Raw genomic sequence first — 20,485 nt, 5'->3', positions numbered from 1 at the left:
AAAGGAAGAAGAAATAAAAATATTTATATTTTCAAAAGTGAGACCTATGGTAGTATGTGGAGAACACTGGTGACCCCTCAATTTCCATTTAGGGTTGTAGGAGACTCCTAGCCCTCTACCGCCAGCCTATGCAAATGCCTCACTGAAAACAAAAAGAAAAGAAAAAACAAAACTACCCTAGCCAGGCAGTGGTGATACAACCTTTGGTCCCAGCACTAAGGAGGCAGAGGCAGGCAGATCTCTGAATTCAAGGCCAGCCTGGTCTAATCTCCAGAGCGAGTTCCAGGACAGCCAGGGCTACACAAAGAAACCCTGTCTGGGGGAATGGGGGATGGACAACTACGCTGGGCTGTTAACTTCCTGCCAGGTCCAACCTGCATCCTAATCAGAGGACCCACTCACAGCTCACTGTACCGGTGGGAGGCTTTATTGAGACTTCGTGAAGCAAAGCTCAACATTTCACTGTCAGTTTTGACTTCCTCTTCACAGACTCCATGCGAGCTCATTTCTGGCTCGGCATCTGCTTCCCACAAAACCCAATCTGTGACAGAAAATGTCACCTAGGACAAAAGAGAAATGTGTAAAGCTGCAATCTGTGGTGCTGAACAGAGGTTTCTGTCCCGCCCCATCCCTCAGCCATTCAGTCCCAAAGAAACACACAGAGGTCTACATTAATTATAAACTGGTTGGCCTAGTAGCTCAGGCTTTCTTATTAACTAATTCTTACGTATTAAATTAGCCCATTATTCTTGTCTGTGCTGTCATGTGGCTTGGTACCTTTTATCGGTGAGGCAGTCACACCTGTGTCCTCTACCTCTGGGTGACGACTGTAAACTGAATCTTTCCTCTTCCCAGAATTCTCCTGTCCTGGTCGCCCTGCCTGTACTTCCTGACTGGCTACTGATCAATCAGCATTTTATTAAACAAGTACAAGAGACAAATCTTTACAGGGTAAAACCATTGCTCCACACAACTGTGGCTTTAAAAAAAAAGCATAATCTCTCCAAAATCTCAGTAAACATCACTGGCACTTCACTGGCTGGAATTATGAAGGCTCTGATTTCTGGTCTTTGGAAAAGCAGATAAATAAAAAGGGAGTTCAGGAGGACCAACTTAAAATGTCTAATAAGTAATAACCTAATAATTTGCAGTTCATTCAGTTAGTTCACATACAAGAATCTAAGTTGCTAAAGGTAAGACCCGGCATGTAGCTCCTGTAATCCCTACTGAGGCAAGAAGATCAAAACTTCAAGGCTGGCCGGGCAGTGGTGGTGCACGCCTTTAATCCAAGTACTTGGGAGGCAGAGGCAGGCGGATCTCTGTCAGTTCGAGACCAGCCTGGTCTACAGAGCTAGTTTCAGGACAGGCTCCAAAACCACAGAGAAACCTTGTCTCCAAAAACCAAAAACAAAAAACAAAAAACAAAAAACAAAAAAAAACTTCAAGGCTGGTCTAGCCTACACAGGAAAGTTTTATCTCAAAAAAAAGGGAGATCTAGCAAGATAGCTCAGTGGGTAAGGGTGTTTGCCCCAAAGCCTGACAACTGGAGTTTAGTTCCCATGGTAGAAGGTTGTCCTCTGAGCTCCAAACGTGCACCAAGGTGACACGTACAGGCGTACACGCACACACACTCTCTCTGTCTCTCACACGCACACTCTGTCTCTCTCACGCACACACACACTCCCTCTCTCTGTCTCTCTCTCTCACACACACACACATACAGAGGGGTTTGTGGGGGCTGAGGGGGATTGTTTTGTTTTGTTGGATTTTTTTTCACACAGGGTTTCTCTTTGTAACTTTGAAGCCTGTCCTGGAACTTGCTCTGTAGATCAGGCTGGCCTCAAACTCACAGAGATCTGCCTGCTTCTGCTTCCCAAGTGCTGGGATTAAAGGTGTGCACCACCACCACCCAGCACATGAATGTTTTTTTAAAGATTCCAAAAGAAAAATAGAAGTCACTTAAGACAACTAAAAACATGGTCATCCTTAGCTATTTTCAAGGCCAGAACAGGATATAAACCAAGTCCCAAAGCAAAAAACAAAAAAAAGGACTAGCAGGATATCTCAGCAGAAGAAAACACTTTCCATACAATCCTAGTGACCTGAGTTCAATCCCTGGAGCTCATAGAAAGATGGAAAGAGGGGCTGGAGAGATGGCTCAGAGGTTAAGAGCATTGCCTGCTCTTCCAAAGGTCCTGAGTTCAATTCCCAGCAACCACATGGTGGCTCACAACCATCTGAGGTAGAGTCTGGTTCCCTCTTCTGGCCTGCAGGCTTACACACAGACAGAATATTGTATATATAATAAAATAAATAAATATTTAAAAAAAAAGAAAGATGGAAAGAAACCAGTTCTGAGAATTGTCCTGTAACCTATATGTACACATGAGCTATAACACACATGTACCAGCATTCATGTAGTCACATCACAGACACTATAATAAGATGCAATAATCTCTTAAGATATTCTTATGTATGGTTTCTCCTTTTCTGAGAAACTTCTGTCTGCAGCATTGGGATGTGTAAAGAGATAATCTGGTCCCAGCCCTCTCTGCTGCTGTGACAAATGCCGTGACCAAAAGCAGACGAGGGGGGCTGGAGAGATGGCTCAGAGGTTAAGAGCACTGGCCGTTCTTCCAGTGGTCCTGAGTGCAATTCCCAGCAACCATATGGTTGCTCACAACCATCTATGAGATCTGGTGCCCTCTTTTGGCCTGCAGGCAAACATGTAGACAACAAATAAATAAAATCTTAAAATATATATATATATATATATTTGTTTAAAAAAAAAGATCATAATACACCAAATATCAGGGGCTAGGGAGATGACCCAGTGGCTAAGAGCACTTGTTCTTGCTGAACACCCACATGGTATTCACAACTCTAGTACCATAATTCCCATTCTGGGGGATCCGACTCTCTCCTTTACCTCTGAGGGCACTAGACACGGATGTGGTGTACATACGTGCATGCAGGCAAAACATTCATATACATAAAAACAATAAAAAAGCAAAATATATCTTAAATGCAACTAGTTCTGGGTAATTGTGACTTTTTCTAACTTCAGTTCCTTGTTTTTCTTTCAGTGATTCCTTATAGAGCAGTGATAATTCCAATTAAAAAGCTGAGCAATGCGATCATTACATCAAACCCGTGGATCTGTGTTTCGGGAGAGCTAGGAGACACCGGAGTAATGCAGATTCCAAAAAACCTACTTGAGATGACTTTTGAGGTAGGTTAGCCAATACCTTTTTACTTCTATAGAAGAACTCTGGTTTGTTTTTTTCATTTTTTTGTGAAGCAAATGAAATAAAGGAATATGCGAGCATACAGGATCATTTTGTCATTATGTCCCTATAATTGTCTGGAGCAGCTTACACTAGTTTGCTTTTTGTTTCATTGCTAATCCCTATTCTTCTACTTGTTGTAGGCTTTACTAGGTCCTGTTCCTTGATGCCCAGTGCCTAACACAGAACATGACAAACAGAAACTGTAATTAAATAAGTGCTTTCCCTGGTTTCTCCTCAGACCCAGAGAACTGACGTCCATGCTTATGGCTTTTGAAGCACATAATGGCATTTATAGAAGAATATTGTTTTGTTTTGCTTTGCTTTTCAAGACAGGGTTTTTCTGGGTAACAGCCCTGGCTGTCCTGGAATTCATTCTGTGAACCAGGCTGGCCTTGAACTCAGAGATCTGCCTGCCTCAGTGTCGCTAACACCCGGCCCCTGTAAATATGACTTTTCATGTTGCAGTTTTGAGTATCACTAGTAAGGTATTTCCATATGTTTGAGCCTGTATTCAGGTTGGTCCTGACATGCGAGGACTAAGATAACCTGTTTGCACTTCAGGAAAGATGTAGTACTGATTAATTTCTGTTCACTTACGTTCCTTGGGGTCTAGGAAGAGCCCTTTTCACTTGGAACCATAATCCATAGCCCAGCGGTCCATTTGGCTTTATGTATGTGGCAGATTCACATCTATTTGCATGTAAAAATTTAAAACCTTGAGGGTTTACAAAAACTGTCAGCATGTCCCTCAGCTGGGTCACATGACGCCTTCCATGATAAACAAAGCAAATGCTTTCAGAACTTACAGCTCTGACGTTTCATTCAGTCCAGCATGTCGTCCGTCTGTGATCCTTTCGTTATCAGATTTTTTCAGTCAGAATTTAATTCGCGTCCATTTTTTATAATTCCTATTACCATTGCTTTGTTTTTTACTTGTCCACAAAGAGCATAAATGTAGGAACATTTATCCTACAGTTCATTCATAATTTCACTTTCTGCGGTTGTGGTCCAGAAATATAGAAGCTGAGCACGGTGGTGTATTCCTGTAACCTTGGCACTTGAGAACAGACACAGACACAGGAGGGTCAGAAGTTCAAGGCCATCCTCTGCTATGTAGCAGGTTTGAGGTTAGCCTAGGTAACATGAGTTCCTGTCTCAAAAAGCAAAATAATAAAAATAAAAGGCCAGACATGGGGGCATATGCCTGGAGTCCCAGCACTCAGGAGATGGAAGCAGAAGAATTGTTGCAAGTTCAAAACTATCCTCAGCTACGTAATGAAACTGTCTCAAAAACAAAACAAAAGCCTGGTGGTGGTGGTTCATGCCTTTAATCCCAGGACTCAGGAGGCAGAGGCAGATGAATCTTTTGTGAGTTCAAGGCTAGCCTGGGCTACAGAGCAAGTTCCAGGACAGGCTCCCAAGCTACACACAGGAATCCTGTTTCTAAAATAAAGTTAAATTAAATTAAAAAATTAAAGATTTTGAGTGTGAGAGTTGTTTACACGTTCTTGGTTTTTGTTACAAAGGAACAAACCCAGGACCTTTCACATGGTCAGCAAGAATTCTACCACTGAGCTACACCCTCGGTCCACATTAAAAGTTTTCTGATTGTGCACTGTTATGATTAGCACAGTGACAGGCTGTTCCCGTGTCGGCCTTGAATTCTGCCTTTGTCTAGCATGACTCTGTGTGTGTGTGTGTGTGTGTGTGTGTGTGTGTGCGCGTGCGCTAGCCTTCCATTCATCACTTAGTGAGCATTTAGGTTATTAGAGTAAGTATTTAGGTGTGGCAGTGCCTTGTGTTTTTGTAGCCTTTACTTCACTTATTAGTGGCCCCACAGCCTAAGAGTAGTGTTGCAGAGGACCCAGAGCATAAAGCGTGGAAAGACCTGGGATTTGTGACACATCACAGTGCATATAGGGAAATATAGTATATGTAGGTTTGCTATTAGGGCAGCTTCAGGCACAGACTGGAAGAAAATATCCCTTGTAGGTGAGATGATCGTGCTAGATAAGCTCTCTGCCGCTGAACTATACCCCTAGTCCCTTGTTAAAAATGTACAAATACCAGTTAGTGGTTTCTTTAAATGAGCTGCTTACTGAAATCTTCACCCTTCAGGCAAGGCGTGAATCTTTATCAGTGGTTCTGTTTCTGGGTTTCCCCAGTAGAAGCAAATGCTTCTCCAGTATTCTTCTTTTTTTGTTTTTGTTTTTCAAGACAGGGTTTCTCTGTGGCTTTGGAGCCTGTCCTGGAACTAGCTCTGTAGACCAGGCTGGTCTCGAAGTCACAGAGATCCGCCTGCCTCTGCCTCCCGAGTGCTGGGATTAAAGGCGTGCGCCACCATCGCCCGGCTCCAGTATTCTTCTAAGGGTTGTTTGCATCTCTAGTCCAGCACCTCAAGCCCTCACCCCATAGTCAGTGTCCACCCCTGCCTCATTATATGAGGGCCCCCGAGATTGTCTGTGGTGTTAAACCTAGCACATTGTACAGGGTAGGTCTCTGTGAGTGTTGGATAGAGCCAAAGTCCGCAGCCAACGCTGAAAGGGAGTAGAAAAGACTTGAGTACAGAATAATGATATGTGGTCTTGTCTCTACAGTGCCAGAACCTGGGGAAGCTCACCACCGCTCAGATCGGCCACGATAACTCCGGATTGTTAGCTAAATGGCTGGTGGATTGCGTCATGGTCAGAAATGAAATCACAGGACATACATACAGGTGAGTAAATGGACTCAGGAGGAGCAGAATCTTTGTCTCGGAGCTCTTAGGTAGCTAAATGTTTTAAATTTTCCTAAAGCATTGCCACTACCTCCTGAACTTGTTTTTTTTGGGGAGGGGGGGAGAGGAGGTATTTTGTTCTATTTATAGAACCTAAAATTGGCCAGGTGTGGTAGAGTACATCTTAAATCCCAGCACCGAAGAGGCAGAGACAGGCAGAGTTCGGTAAATTTGAGGCCCCTGGTCTCCAAAACGAGTTCCAGAACAGCCAAGGCTACATAGAGAGAAATTAATAATAATAACAATAATTAATACTGTTGCCAAAAATTCTTTTTAAACGAATATTGGGTCTGAAGAGATGGCCCAGCAGTTAAGAGCACCTGATACTCTTGCAGGTAAACCAGGTTCAGATCCCAGCAGCCATCTTAGGCGGCTCACAACTGCCTGTGAGTCCAGCCCCAGGACTGAAAGCTACAGAAACAGCTTGATGGTTAAAAGGACTTGGTGTTTTCATATTATCATCATGGACTTCACCTACAGTTATAGTGATATTTTGTTTGTGTTTTAATAAATAAAGCTTGCCAGAAGATCAGAGTGCAAAGCTAGCCACACTAGTCAGCCATACCGGCCAGACAGTGGTGGTGTGCACTGGTTACCTTAGAAGCCAGGCAGTGGTGGTGCGCACCTTTAATCCCAGCACTAGAGAGATGGGAGGAGACAGGAGCTGAGGGCTCAGTTTGCAGTCTGAGGTTTGTTGAAGAGCACTATAGGACAGGATCACCTCAGTTTGTCTGAGCCTTGGTAGAGGTGAGAACTCTCTGGTGGCATGGCTGCTTTGATTTGTTGTTGTTGGTTTGGGGGGTGAGGGTGTTTGTTTGGTTGTTTGTTTTTTTTGGTTGGTTTTTTGAGATAGAGTTTCTTTTGGAACTAGCTCTTGTAGACCAGGCTAGCCTCAAACTCACAGAGATCTGCCTGCCTCTGCCTCCCAAGTGCCGGGATTAAAGGTGTGTGCCACCACTGCCTTGCTGCTTTGCTTTTCTAATCTTCAGCTTGAACCCCAGTATCTGCCTCTGGGTTTTTATTATTTGTGCTACTTTCAATGCCATTTTTAAACCTTTAATTAAAACTAGTAGAAGCCAGTCACGTCAGAAACAACTGTAATCCCAGTATTCTAGAAACTAAAACAGAAGATTGCCTGGAGGTAGGAACCAGCCTGATAGCCTTCACATAGTAAATTTTAGGATACCTTAGCGACATAGTAAGACTCCTATCTCAAAATAAAAAGAAAACTAAAATCTAGTTTTAAAAATGGAGATTCATGGGATCTCTGGAGACTGGAGTGAATTCACAACAACAACAACAAAAGTAGATTCAAAAGATTTTTTTTCCCCTACCCTATCAGATTTCCATGTGGGCGGTGGCTGGGGAAAGGCATTGATGATGGAAGTTTGGAGAGAATTCTTATTGGAGAATTGATGACATCGGCTTCAGATGAAGACCTGGGAAAGCAGTGTCGGACTCCACCACAGCAGAAGTCTCCCACGACAACCAGGAGACTCAGTATTACTTCCCTAACGGGGAAGCCTGCCAGTGAGTTGTCTCTAGTGTGCCTCGGGTGTTGGAGGCTTCTATGGCCTGTCTTCCAGAAGACAGTTATGTTAATGAATTATGATGAGGGGTTTTAAAAACAAGGGGCTGGGGAGTGACTCGGAAGGTGAAATGCTTTTTTCCCAAGCATAAGAATCTGAGTTCGATTCCCAGTGTGGGAGGTGTAGAACTCATTGACCAGCCGACCTAGCCAGACTGATGAGTACCAGGTTCCGTGAGAGACCCTGTCTCAGAAATGTAAGGTAAATAGGGGACCAGAGAGATGCTCCTCAGTGGAGAGCATACCGCTCTTCCAGAGACATCAGGCAGCACACAACCACCTCTGGCCTCTACAGGCAGAGTGCACTTGTCTGCACACACCTGACCCCAACCACACACATACACGTAACTAAAGTAATAAAAATAAATTTTAAAATGCAAGATTCAAGGAGTTGTTTGGGGAGAAAAAATGTAAATAAGTAGACAAGTAAGATAGATGGTCTTGTGTCAAGTATTTCACAGGCCAGCACCCACTCCTCCTATCCCAGACCCCGCCCCTGGGAAAGCCTGCCATTGGCAGCTGCTCCCCTGGAACTGCTCAAGACTGGCTACAGGCTGTTTAAGGCCCAGCCCTTAGATCTGCCCTGTGGTCTCTTTCCTGCACTTCTAAGAGTAACCCAGGGCTGCTCTGTTTTGCATTGCCCTGTTTATTAAATCTGGGTTTATTCTGTTTGATTTGGCTTATTGCATCGGCGACAGAGGAACCCTGTAACCAGAGATCTAATGCCTAATACAACACAGCCTGAGAGCTCTGAGATCAGTGAGAGACCCTGTCTCAAAATATAAGGTGGAGATTGTTAAAGGAAGATACCCAATACCTTCACGTGTGCAGGAGCACGTATGTGTGTGCATGCATGCACAGACACACATCCTCTCACCCCGGGCACTGACATTGAGTTTACAGAGAGGCATCTGCTTCTGTCCCAAATGCTGGGATTAAAGGTGTGGCCTACCACGCCTTGCCTAAAAAGCTATCATATCACGTGATCTCTATGAAAGAAAGGCTTTGTGTGCTAAGCCTGTGCTGTATAACTAAGCAGCTTCCTTTCCCCTTTTAAGATTTATTTTATCTGTGGGGCTGGGGTGGGGGTGCCCTTGAAGGCCGGAAGAGGGCAGTGAATCCCCTGGAGCTACAAGCTACATATATATATACACACACCTTTTTTTGTTTTTTTTATTTTTTTGGTAGGGTCTCACTCTGTATTCCTATGTGGTCTGGAACTCACTAAGTAGACCAGGCTATCCTTGAACTCACAAAGAATTGCCTACCTCTGCCCACACACACCCCATTTTTCTCTTATTGTTTATCTCTACTTCTGACTCTAGATAAAATTTGCTTACCTTTTTTTTATTTTAAAACTATTCTTGGAATCAAGAATTCTCTTAGTTACTGCTTGCTCTATTGCTATGGCAAAACACCATGACCTAAGCAAGATTTAAGCCAGGCTGTGGTGGCATATTCTTTAATCCCAGCATTCAGGAGTTCAAGGCCAGCCTGGTCTACATAGTAAATTCCAGGGTAGCCGAGGCTACATAGAGAAACTTTGTCTCAAAAAAAGACAGACAGGAGGGAAGGGAAGAGAAGGGAGAAAGAAAGAAAGAAAGAAAGAAAGAAAGAAAGAAAGAAAGAAAGAAAGAAAGAAAGAAAGAGAAAGAAGGAAGAAAAGAAAGAAAGAAAAAAGCATTTAATTGGGACTTTGCCTACAGTGTCAGAGGATTAGTCCACAGTTACTATGGTGACCGTCTGGGAGTGGTGCTGGGGCAGTACCTTAGAGCTCACATTTGATTCACAAGATGAGGACAGGAAAAAAAAAAATCCCATGGGGCTGGAAAGATGGCTCCGTGGTTAAGAGTTTAATTCCCAGTACTCACATGGTGGCTCACAACCAGTTATAACTGTAATCCTGTGGGATCTGATGCCCTCTTCTGGTGTGCAGATGTTGTACATGCAGATAAAACATCCATATATATACAAATAAACAAATCTTTGAAACCTCAAAGCCCATCCTCATTGACATACCTCCTACTCCTTCATAAACAGTCTACCACTGGGAACCAGACATGCAGCATTCAAATATATGAGGCTGGCCGGGCGGTGGTGGCGCACGCCTTTAATCCCAGCACTCGGGAGGCAGAGGCAGGCGGATCTCTGTGAGTTCGAGACCAGCCTGGTCTATAGAGCTAGTTCCAGGACAGGCTACAAAGCCACAGAGAAACCCTGTCTTTTGAAAGAAAAAAAGAAAAAAAAAGAAATCAAATATATGAGGCTGTGGAGGCCATTCTGCTCCAAACCACCACGACATGGATATCATACTCTGTTGAGAGGGCTTGTCTAACAAGAAGGAAGTGCTTGGTTCAGTTCTCAGCATCACATAAACCAGGCATGGTGACTCCAGTTCATAATTCCACTGTTCAAAATATCAAAGTAAGAGGATCAGAAGTACAAAGTCATCCACATCCTCAAATTCATAGTGAGTTTGATAGCAGCGGGAGCTACATAAGACCCTAAATATAGCCGGGCGATGGTGGCGCACGCCGGGCGATGGTGGCGCACGCCTTTAATCCCAGCACTCGGGAGGCAGAGGCAGGCGGATCTCTGTGAGTTCGAGACCAGCCTGGTCTACAGAGCTAGTTCCAGGACAGGCTCCAAAACCACAGAGAAACCCTGTCTCGAAAAACAAAAAAAAAAAAAAAGACCCTAAAAATAAATGATTAGTTTTAGTATGCAGGGTTGTTTTATCTTAGTTACTTTTCTGTTGCTGTGATTAAAACATCATGACCAAGGCAAATTCTAAAGGAAAGCATTTAATTCGGGTTGCTAGTTTCAGAGGGTAGGTCCATGACAGTCTGGCGGGAAGCATGGCGGCAGGCAGGTAGGTGAGGCTCTGAAGCAGTACATGAAAGCTTGTACTTTGAACTGCAGTCTTGAGGCAGAGGTGGGGGCACACCACCAGTGACATACATACTTCCTTTAACAAGGCCACTCCTCCTAATTCTTCCTAAATAGTTCCACCAACTTGGGACCGAGCATTCAAATATATGAGCCTATGGAGCGAGGAGAGTGACCAGTCAGGAAGAGAAGAAAGCCTAACCTCTAGCCAGGGCATCACCTGGCCTCTTCCCTTAAACCACAGCAGCAGAACTTCACGTGGTCATTGAGAGCCTCAGCTGTCTTGGCACACCCCCACAAGATTCTTGGCAGGGAACCTCTGAGTAATGATGAATGATGAAGGGGTCTTCCCCACTCCACCCCTCACGTCTAGAGAGTTGTTGGCGCTTCATGATAGGTGCCAGGTGATTGCATTGAATATCTTGTTGTGTTTTCTCAGGGAGGAGTGTTTGTTAGGTTGTTTTGGTTTGTTTTGTTTTTAAGTTATTTTCAATTGAGAAAAACCAGAAAAAATTAGACATTTGATGTTGGTGGAGTTTCTGACCTGCCTGATTTCTGTCCTCCCACCAGGTCCCACAGCCATTTAGCCCCAAAGAAATCACACAGAGGTCTATATTAATGATAAACTGATTGGCCCATTAGCTCAGGCTTTTTATTAACTCTTATATTAGCCCATTATTCTTATCTGTGTTAGCCACATGGCTTAGTACCTTTTTCAGCAGGGCAGGTCACATCTTCCTATCTTCTGCCTTGTGTCTGGGCAGGACTGGGAAGTAATGGGCTTCCTCCTTCCCAGAATTCTCCTGTTCTCATTGACCCGCCTCTACTTCCTGTCTGGTTGTCCCACCTATACTTCCTGCCTGGCTATTGGCCAGTCAGCATTTATTTAAAGCATAATTGGCAGAATACAGACAATTAATTGTCCCGAACCAACTTGACTTGAGTTACAGTTTGTAGGTAGTGTGGCTGGGATTTGAGGATTTCTTGGATTCCTTTCAAGTGCATCAAACCCTTGGACTTGGCCATTTTGTCCATTGGCAAACTGCATTGAGTCTCTGGAAAAGCTTGCTTGCTTAAGATGGAGTTTTTCCTACAGAGACTTACAGTTGATCATCCCATAGTATTTTGGTTTATTTATTTCTGACAAGAATGTAAACAATAGGACATATATATACATACACACATATACATACATGCATGCATATATGTGTATACAGATCACTGTATACATAATAAATCTTTTTTTTTTAATGTCGACAATATTGATTGTTTTGCAGAGCCCAATGCTGGACAGATCCAGGAAGGGATTGGAGAAGCTGTGAACAACATCGTGAAGCACTTCCACAAACCTGAAAAGGAGGTATTATGGGGGCAGTGAAACTGTTATGTTCCTATGGGTAGACCCTTTTGTTTGTTTTGTTTTGTTTGAGACAGTTTCTTTGTGTAGCCCTGGCTGTCTTGTAGCTCTCTTTATACAGACCAACTGGCCTCACTCTGCCTGTCTCTGCTCGTGAGTGCTGGATTAAAGTCTTGCACCACCCCCGCCTGGCTACCTCACTCAGCTCTTGTTTCTCTAGTGTGGTCATTGTTTGGGGTGGGGTGGGGGTTACTTTATTTCTTAGATAGAAGTTTTTTGCTTGCATGTCTGTCTGTGTGCTACATACGTGCCTGATTCCTTTAAAGATAGAAACAAACAGCGATTCCCCTGGAGCTATAGTTAAGGGTGGTTGTAAGCTGTAATGTGGTGCTAGGACCTGAACCCCAGTCCTGAAAGAGCAGCCAGCTCTTTACCTCTGAGCCATCTGTCTAGCCCCTCTAGTGTTGTTTCTGTTTTTGTTTTGTCACTGTGTTAACCTTATGGTTTACAGAGAGGAAGCCTCACGGTGCTGCTGTGTGGAGAAAACGGCCTGGTTGCTGCACTGGAACAAGTTTTCCATCATGGGTTCAAATCTGCCCGCATCTTTCACAAGAATGTCTTCATCTGGGACTTCGTAGGTAAATTAAGTAGAAGTTTGCTATTATAAAGCCACTGAAATGTTTCCTTAAAAACCCCCGAAAGCTAACATTTTAAATAAATAAAAAGCAGTATACACTCATATATTTCTAGAGTAATGAGGGCTCAACGAGTAGAAGAATTGAGTCTGATCCCAGGGCCCTACAGGATGCAAAGAGAGAACTGACTACCACAAGTTGCCTCACACACACATAAAATAAGTATTTAATAAAAGGAGGGGTCTGGAGAGATGACTCAGCAGTTAAGAGCACTTGCTGCTCTTCCAGAGGACCTGGGTTCGGTTCCCAGCATCCACATGATGGCGTACAACTCTCCTTAACTGTGGTTCCAAGGATCTAATGCCCTTCACTGGCTTCTGAAAGTACTGTATTCCCATGGTACACAGGAGGCAGGCAGGCAGGCAGGCAGGCAAAACTTCCATACGTGTAAAATAAAGATAAATAAATCTTTTTAAAAGCATCCTAAGTTTTGTGATTTTTTTTCTTTAGTTATGAAGAATTTTAGCTCACAGTTTCTTTAAAGGTTCAGTGAGCCGTATTGTGTTTGTAAAGCAGGCCTACGTGAACTCGGAACTTTTAAGCAAAGAAAGGAAAATTGACAAGACAGCTAAGAGTGATTTGTTTCCCCCCTTTCTGGAAAGCTTTGAATTTATTTTATTTCTCCTGGCTCTGATGTCTGCTTACTGCATCTCTGTTCGCTGATTTAGTCAGTGCTCCACCAGGCTCCTTTAGGTCCCCGCACCGAATCAGTGTTCTGTCGCAAACCACAGATCTCTGCGATTCATTCTGAAGTCAGTGAAAAGTCATGATTTGGATTAGAGGGCTAACAATGGTGCCAAGCCTCGGTAGAGTTTCCAGGGTAAATCAGATGATTTTTACTACATATAGAGTGTTGACATTTCTGTATACAACTGTTGTAGTGTGGTGTGATTCTGCTTGTCTTCCTCAGAGAAAGCAGTGGCTTATTTTGAAACTACTGACCAGATTTTAGACAATGAAGATGATGTACTTATTCAGAAATCTTCTTGCAAAACCTTCTGCCACTATGTGAATGCTATAAATACTGCACCCAGGAGCATCGGGAAGGACGGCAAATTCCAGATCCTAGTTTGCCTTGGAACAAGGTACAGAGTCGGAGTTAGGCTTTTCTTATTTCTGTGTGTGGGTAGCGTGAGTCTAGGAAGTTATACCGGGTTATGCCCATTTTTCTTGGATTTCTTCTTTCCAACTTTTATTATGAGACCGCTGTTTTCTCATTAACTTTGTGTTACAGTAGCAACTGATATACCCATTTCTTAAAAAGATTTCTGAATTTTTATTTTGTGTGTAAATGGTTTCCTTGCCAGGTGTGGTGGCTCACACCATTAATCCCAGCACTCAGCACTCAGGAAACAAAGAAGGAAAGACCTTTGAGTTCAAGGCCAGCCTTGTCTGCAAATCAAATTCCAGGACAGCCAGAGAGAAATCTTGTCTCTAAAAACCAAAAATAAATACATGTATGTTCTTTTGCCTGCGTGTGTATATGGGCTAAGTAGTTGGTGCCTGTAGAAACCAGAGGAGAGCACTGGAGTCGGTTGTGAGTACCACGTGGGTCCTGGAAGCTGAACCTAGATCTCTGCAAAAGCAGCAAGTACTGTTTAACACTGAGCCATGTCTCCAGCCCCCATCTACTGTTTTATAAGTGAGAAAATAGGAAATAGATGAAACCCAAATACATTAGCAAACTATCCCAAAATCACATAGTAACAAAGTAGTCATTCCTTATGGCACTGGTCTGTAATACCAGCTCTTCAGGAGGCAAAGACAGACAAACCACAAGTTTAGGCATTGCTTTGGCCACAGAGCAAGTTCAAGAGCAGACTAGGGAATTCGTAAGACACTGCCTCAAAATACGGAAAAAGGGCTGGGGGTGGAGCTTAGTGGTAGAACCCCGACCAATGTGCAAAAGGACATAGGTTCGGTCCCTAGCACTGGATGGAAAGGGGGGGGGAATGAATAAATAGATTCAGGAAAAATTAAAATACTTTTTTTGTTTTGTTCTTTTGTTTTGGGATTTTTTGTTTGTTTGTTATTGTTTTCTTTTTTGCTTTTTGTTTTTCAAGACAGGGTTTCTCTGTGTAACAGCCCTAGCTGTCCTGGAACTTGCTCTGTAGACTAAGCTGGTCTCGAACTCACAGAGATTCGCCTGCCTCTGCCTCCTGAGTGCTGGGATTAAATGCATTTGCCACCATGCTTTGCTTAAAATAATTTTTTTTAAAAAAAAGCATTTTTAAAACAAGATAGCTTTGTTTTGGTTTTTTTGTTGTTGTTATAGTTTGTTTTGTTTGTTTGTTTGTTTGTTTTTCAAGACAGGATTTCTTTGTAGCTTTGGAGCCTGTCCTGGAACTAGCTCTTGTAGACCAGGCTGGCCTTGAACTCACAGAAATTCACCAGCCTCTGCCTCCCTGAGTGCTGGGATTACAGGTGTGTGCCTCGGCCACCACCCAGCTCTTTTGTTTTGTTTTGTTTTGTTTTGTTTTGTTTTGTTTTGTTTTGTTTTGTTTTTAAAACAAGATATCTTAATATAGATCTTAGGCGCAAGGCTTAGGAGAAAGAGACACACCTAAGTAAAGAAGTGGAAGAAACACTTGAGTGTGCAGTCTGGGCTCCTCAAGGGAGAACCGTAGCTGTATAGTAAGGAGTAAGGTGTGCCCAGGATGAGTACAGGCTCCAGGCTTCTCAAGGAAACTCTTCAAATAATATTTTAGCTTTTTGGTGGGTCTCAAATTACATCTCAAAAAGTGTCTCAGAAACTACTCCCTGCCCCCGTTTTTCTGTCTTTTGATAAAGCTAAGATTATAGGGTGGCTCTGGAGATGCCTTAGATGGAATTATAGTCTGATAGGTAAAATCCAGAGCCACTGGTGTGCAATAAGGGGTTTAGAATATGCCTCTTCCCTATAAATAGGGCTTCTGGCCATATTCCTGGAATAGTAGAATATTGTAGGTTTACAACTAGAAAAAAGAAAAAAGCTTTAAGTGGTTGTTAATTGTGCTGAAATTCTTTTTTTATTTGTTTTTTGAGACAGGGTTTCTCTGTGTAGTCCTGGCTGTCCTGGAACTTGCTTTATAGGCCAGGCTGGCCTCAAACTCAGAGATCTGCCTACCTCTGCCTCCGGATGCTGGGTTTTTTCATTACAAGCCTGCAGCTGGGCACCCTGATTCCTAGACAGGCAGGAGGGTGGGGAACAGGGTGTGACCAATACTCCCTTTTATGTAAACTCATTTCCTAAGTGTGCTAACATTAGCACAGAATTTGGCCAGATTGGTCACCATCTAACTCCTTCCCTGCCAATTGAAAATACTAATGTGTGTACATTGATTTTTGTTCTTGCCTGACCTGTGGGTCACAGTTTGTGCTACAAGCCAGGTTCAACTACTTGGCTAAATCAAGTAAAAGCCAAATTAATAGTGAAATCAGGGTCTGGGAGATGATGCAGCTCTGGAAGTCCAGAACACCCAAGTTCAGTTCCCAGCACCCACATCCAGCAACAAATAAGCACTAACCCTGATCCAGAGGGTGTGGCCACCGCTTCTGGCCTCCACAGGCATCGTGTGCACATGGCACAAACCCACACAGGCTCACAAACGTAGTGAAAAGCAGAAAAAGGGTTATTTATTCAATATAGCCACATTAGGAAGAGAGACAGAAATATATTCTCCTAGTCCATCTTAGGGCTCTGACTTAAGGAAAAGGATTGAATAAGAGATAAGAGATCATAACTACAAAGTAGTCCCACCAAGGTGTGATTCCACCCATCATTGTCAGGAGCCAAGTCTCTCCTACAAGGTCACCTGACAAGTTGCCTTTTTTTTTTTTTGTTTGTATTTGTTGTGGGTGAGTTCTTCCTCTGACTGCACCCAAGACTTCAGCCTCCTCCCAGGAGAAAATTCCTTGGGGAACTTTTATTTTATTTTAAGACAGGGTTTCACTATGTAGCTGTGGCTAGCCTGTAACTCATTATATAGACTAGGCTGGCCTCAAACTCAGAAATCTGCCTGCATCTGCTTCCCAAGTGCTTGAACTTAACAGGCATAGTCACCACAGCTGCTCCTAGGAGAACTCTTAATTTATTGTAGTGTTGTTGTTTCAATTGGCTGATAATTAAAGGGAAAGACAGGAGGGCGCTCAGACGCTGTTTCTGTTTGATCTGCAGGGATCACCTGCTCCCACAGTGGATTCCATTGCTAGCGGAGTGTCCCGCCATCACCCGAATGTACGAGGAGAGCGCCCTTCTCCGAGACCACATGACTGTCAACTCCCTTATCCGAATTCTACAGACTATTCAGGACTTCACCATAGTCTTGGAAGGATCTCTAATCAAAGGAGTAGACGTGTAACCGACTGACAGAAACTCTTCATCCTGCGCTGGCTCCTGAACCCTCCCCAGCTCTGGGACCTTTGGACTGGTCTGACCACAGTGAGCACTGCCTGGGCGGTGCTGTGCAGTAGAAGCCCAGTTTGAACAATCTCCACTCTGCACACGAGGCAAAGTGCTGTATTGTAGTTCATTTGAACCTGAAATTTAGTATAAAACAGAGTATTTTCATGTGTTAGATGTGTGTAAATATGCTATCTTTAAGAAATTATATTACTCTAATAAGATACTTTTCTTAGATTGAATATTCCTGTGACTTAAAATAAGTAGTTTAAAAATGTCGGGGGTGGGGAGAGCGGTGCTAGTCAGGAAGAAGCCAGTAAATGTGTCCGTAGCGCAATCCTCCAGGTATCACAAAGGAACCCATAATGCATCATTGTGAAGCAGCCGTCCTTCCTGGAGTTCTGTCCTGTGTGTGGTGAATGTACACAGCTTTACATACTGTACAAGAGTCCTCATCTACCTTTGGGTTATAAACCATTCAATACGTTTGAATTATGAGTCACTTCTCCAGTTTGGGGAAATGTTAAAGTATTTTAAATACTAGACTCCAGCAGATTAAAGGGTGGCGCACACCTTTAATCCCAGCACTGGGGAGGCAGAGGCAGGTGGATCTTTCTGAGTTGCAGGCCAGACAGGACTACAAAGTGAGGCTCTGTGTCCGAACACAGGCACACACATACAGACAGCAAATGCCAGGTCATCGGAAAGAAAACACGAAAGTCCTGAGAAGTGTGTTTAAGTGTGGGATTATAGCTTCTTTACTTTACTTTAAAAAGATTAGCCTGAAGTAGCTTCGTTCTTGGAATTTTTATTACTGTTATTTGAGAGCACCGTGGAGATAATGAATTTCAGTATTAGCCGTTTAGTCATAATAACTGCAAAAACCAGTGTGACTCGGTACTTTAACTTGGCCATGTAAAGTCTGTAACCAGAGTTAGACTACCAGCCCTGTCTTTGTTAGGTTCCAGCCACCCCCTCCGCCTGCCCCGCCCCCCTCAGGAAATGGAAGGAATGTGGAAGAAGGGGCGGTCTCTGTGTGATTTGGAATGCTTTTGTGAAAGTATTTGTTGACCATGATAATGCAAATAACAGAAGCCCGGAGAAAGAGTGGAACCTTTCTGGGTGTTCGGGGAAATGTAAAGCGATCGGCTCCGGGCAGGGCAGTTCAGGCCCTGCCGCTGAATAAATATGTTAGCAATTACATAAGTCTTCATCTTCTGCTAAGTCGGAGACCTCTAATTAGGCGCTGATACCCTGTTAGTAGCAAAACTGCCTCAGCAGAGCTCCGGGTCTATTCCCCTTTGTAGCCGAAGAGCGGGGCTGCAGCCCCTGAGGGTCCTGGGCTCCTGCCAACAGCGCCGTTCCCTTATTTATAGAGGAAGAAGCTAATAGATGAGGGACCTAACTCCCTGTATCAGGCACCGCTCAGCCAAGGAGGAGCAGCTCCTGGGAATGGGAAGGGAAGGGAGGGCTTAGGGCTCCAGATGGCCTGGGTGAACCAGAGATTTGTTTACCTAAAATAAGTATTCTAGAGACACGAACCTACTATGGGAAACATCCAGGAGCTATAAATGGTCCATTTCAGGCTTTTATTGTTCCCTTTTCCCATAGGGCCGCCGTCCTGAAACAGCACCAGGAAGATTCTAAGCTAGTATACTACAATTGAGTCATCCAGTGCGGCTTCTTGGTTTATCTGAGGGAACAGAATCAAAGATTACATTCTTGCCCTTTTCCCCTTGACAACACAGGGATTTTACCACACCAGGCTGCATGAGACCAACCTTCAAAGCATTCTTACCTAGTTGTATTTCTTCTGTTGAATCTTCATTCACCTGTACAGATAGGAAGCAATATTCCTGTAGTACTTAATAAGGACTGATACTTAAATGGTTCTGTTGTTGTTTTGTTTTTCGTTTGTAAAACAGAATATCCCTGTGTAGCCCTGGCTGTCCTTGGAATTCCACTTTAGATCAGGCTGACCTGGAACTCACAGAGATCCAGCTGCCTCTGCCTCCTGAGTGAGGGGATTCAAGCGAGTGCCCTGCCCAACAAACTGTCCTTAATCTCTTAGGCATTGCATCTCTTGCATTCCCACTTGTGCTTAGAACCGTTACTTACAGTAATACCAAAAAACAAACAAACAAAAAAATACCTATAAAGTTCTGTTCCGTGTAGTGTCATTTGGGTGGACTAGTGAAGTGACTGGTTGAAACCACCGTACATCCTCCTGAAGGCCGGTCTTCTCCCAGGTGTGGCACCTGCTCACACAGCTAGGCCTCTTGGGAGCATCCTGACTGACCCATGGCCATTCCTCTGAGTTTCCCTTTGCCTTATGTTATAAATTCAATGAGTAGAAACACCATAAAGATCTTCGGATGTGATAGATAAGAATGCTCCCACTGAGTTTGGAGTTACCTCTTGTAAATGATAAGACTTATCATGTGGTTTATAACAAACTGAGTCAATATGGAAAATATTTACATCACGACAGAAGCAGATTTCTCAAAACATAGCCCTCCATGCCCACATTTGTAAGGACCATACAACAGGCACTCTTCTTGCTGGGTGTGTTTTTAAACTAGTACTATACTTTAGAATCACCTCAAAGTAAATGAAAATCAAAACTGCTTCTTTTATTAATTTTTATTAAATTTGCTATGCCTGGAGATGTGGTGCAGTGGTAGCATGTACAAAACCTGGGGCTCTGTCCTCAGCAGGCAAAAATAAAATTGCCAAAATCTTGAGTTCTTCAAGTTTACTGTCCAAGAATTTTTCTTCAATACTTTATAAAGCCCCTAATCTCAAGCACCTTCATGTCACCTCTATGGTGACTGGGTTTGCATATTACATATGAGAAGTGGTCTGTGCTCCAGGAGGCGGGGGACCCTCAGCACCTTAGCATGACTGCCCAAGAGCAAAGTGGAGCCTCCCAGCATGACAATGAACACTGATAGAGGAAACCTAAAACTTGCAGAATTCATTTTAAATGTTTATACTTACTGTACCTTTTCTAGCTCTGTGGGGTTTATTTAACATGACTTTTTAAGAAATTATTTTAATGAACTGCTATAACACTGAATAATACCAAGTTGCTTCTACTTTTCTGACAGTAAGCACATATAAGTAAATTTCAAGAAAAATAGATGGAGATAATAATTCCTGTATAGCATGTGTTAATATCTCTAAAGTACTTCAGAATATGAGGCAGCAGACAAGAGTATCAGATCCCCAGGAAAATGTTTGATGGCGTTGGGGACAGAGCTCCTCATAACGTAAAATATCTAGGAATGATGTCTTTTCAATAGGTTTTTTTTTTTTTAATTTTTAGGGAATTGTATTTTCTCTGAGGTCTACAGAGGCTAGTCGACCCTTTTCATGGTATTGACAGAGCATTCTGAACTTACATATTTTTTAATTAATTTTTTTGTTTGATTTGGTTTGGTTTTTTGTTTGCTTTTCAAGACAGGGTTTCTCTGTGTGGCTTTGGAGCCTGTCTTGGAATTCACCGG

The 20,485-nt window shown here is 43.3% G+C and overlaps 1 protein-coding gene across 3 annotated transcripts in view; it reads left to right on the top strand.

Annotated features, from left to right (window-relative positions):
* Dennd5b (DENN domain containing 5B) overlaps nt 1-18,174 on the top strand; it is a 120,127-nt gene extending 101,953 nt beyond the window's left edge. For all 3 annotated transcript variants that reach the window (XM_005364627.2, XM_005364628.2, XM_026787881.1), the window contains 7 exons: nt 3,087-3,232; nt 5,888-6,006; nt 7,409-7,596; nt 11,821-11,903; nt 12,412-12,538; nt 13,506-13,680; nt 16,752-18,174. In XM_005364627.2, the coding sequence (XP_005364684.1) occupies nt 3,087-3,232; nt 5,888-6,006; nt 7,409-7,596; nt 11,821-11,903; nt 12,412-12,538; nt 13,506-13,680; nt 16,752-16,935 (1,022 nt within the window). In that variant the 3' untranslated portion in view covers nt 16,936-18,174. The remainder of the gene's footprint in view (nt 1-3,086; nt 3,233-5,887; nt 6,007-7,408; nt 7,597-11,820; nt 11,904-12,411; nt 12,539-13,505; nt 13,681-16,751) is intronic.
* Nucleotides 18,175-20,485: the final 2,311 nt, after the last annotated feature.

The sequence above is a fragment of the Microtus ochrogaster genome (assembly GCF_000317375.1).
Source record: "Microtus ochrogaster isolate Prairie Vole_2 chromosome 14 unlocalized genomic scaffold, MicOch1.0 chr14_random_2, whole genome shotgun sequence".
Lineage (NCBI taxonomy): Eukaryota > Metazoa > Chordata > Mammalia > Rodentia > Cricetidae > Microtus > Microtus ochrogaster.
The sequence above is the reverse complement of the archived record's forward strand: the minus strand, read 5'-3'. Positions and strand labels throughout refer to the sequence as shown.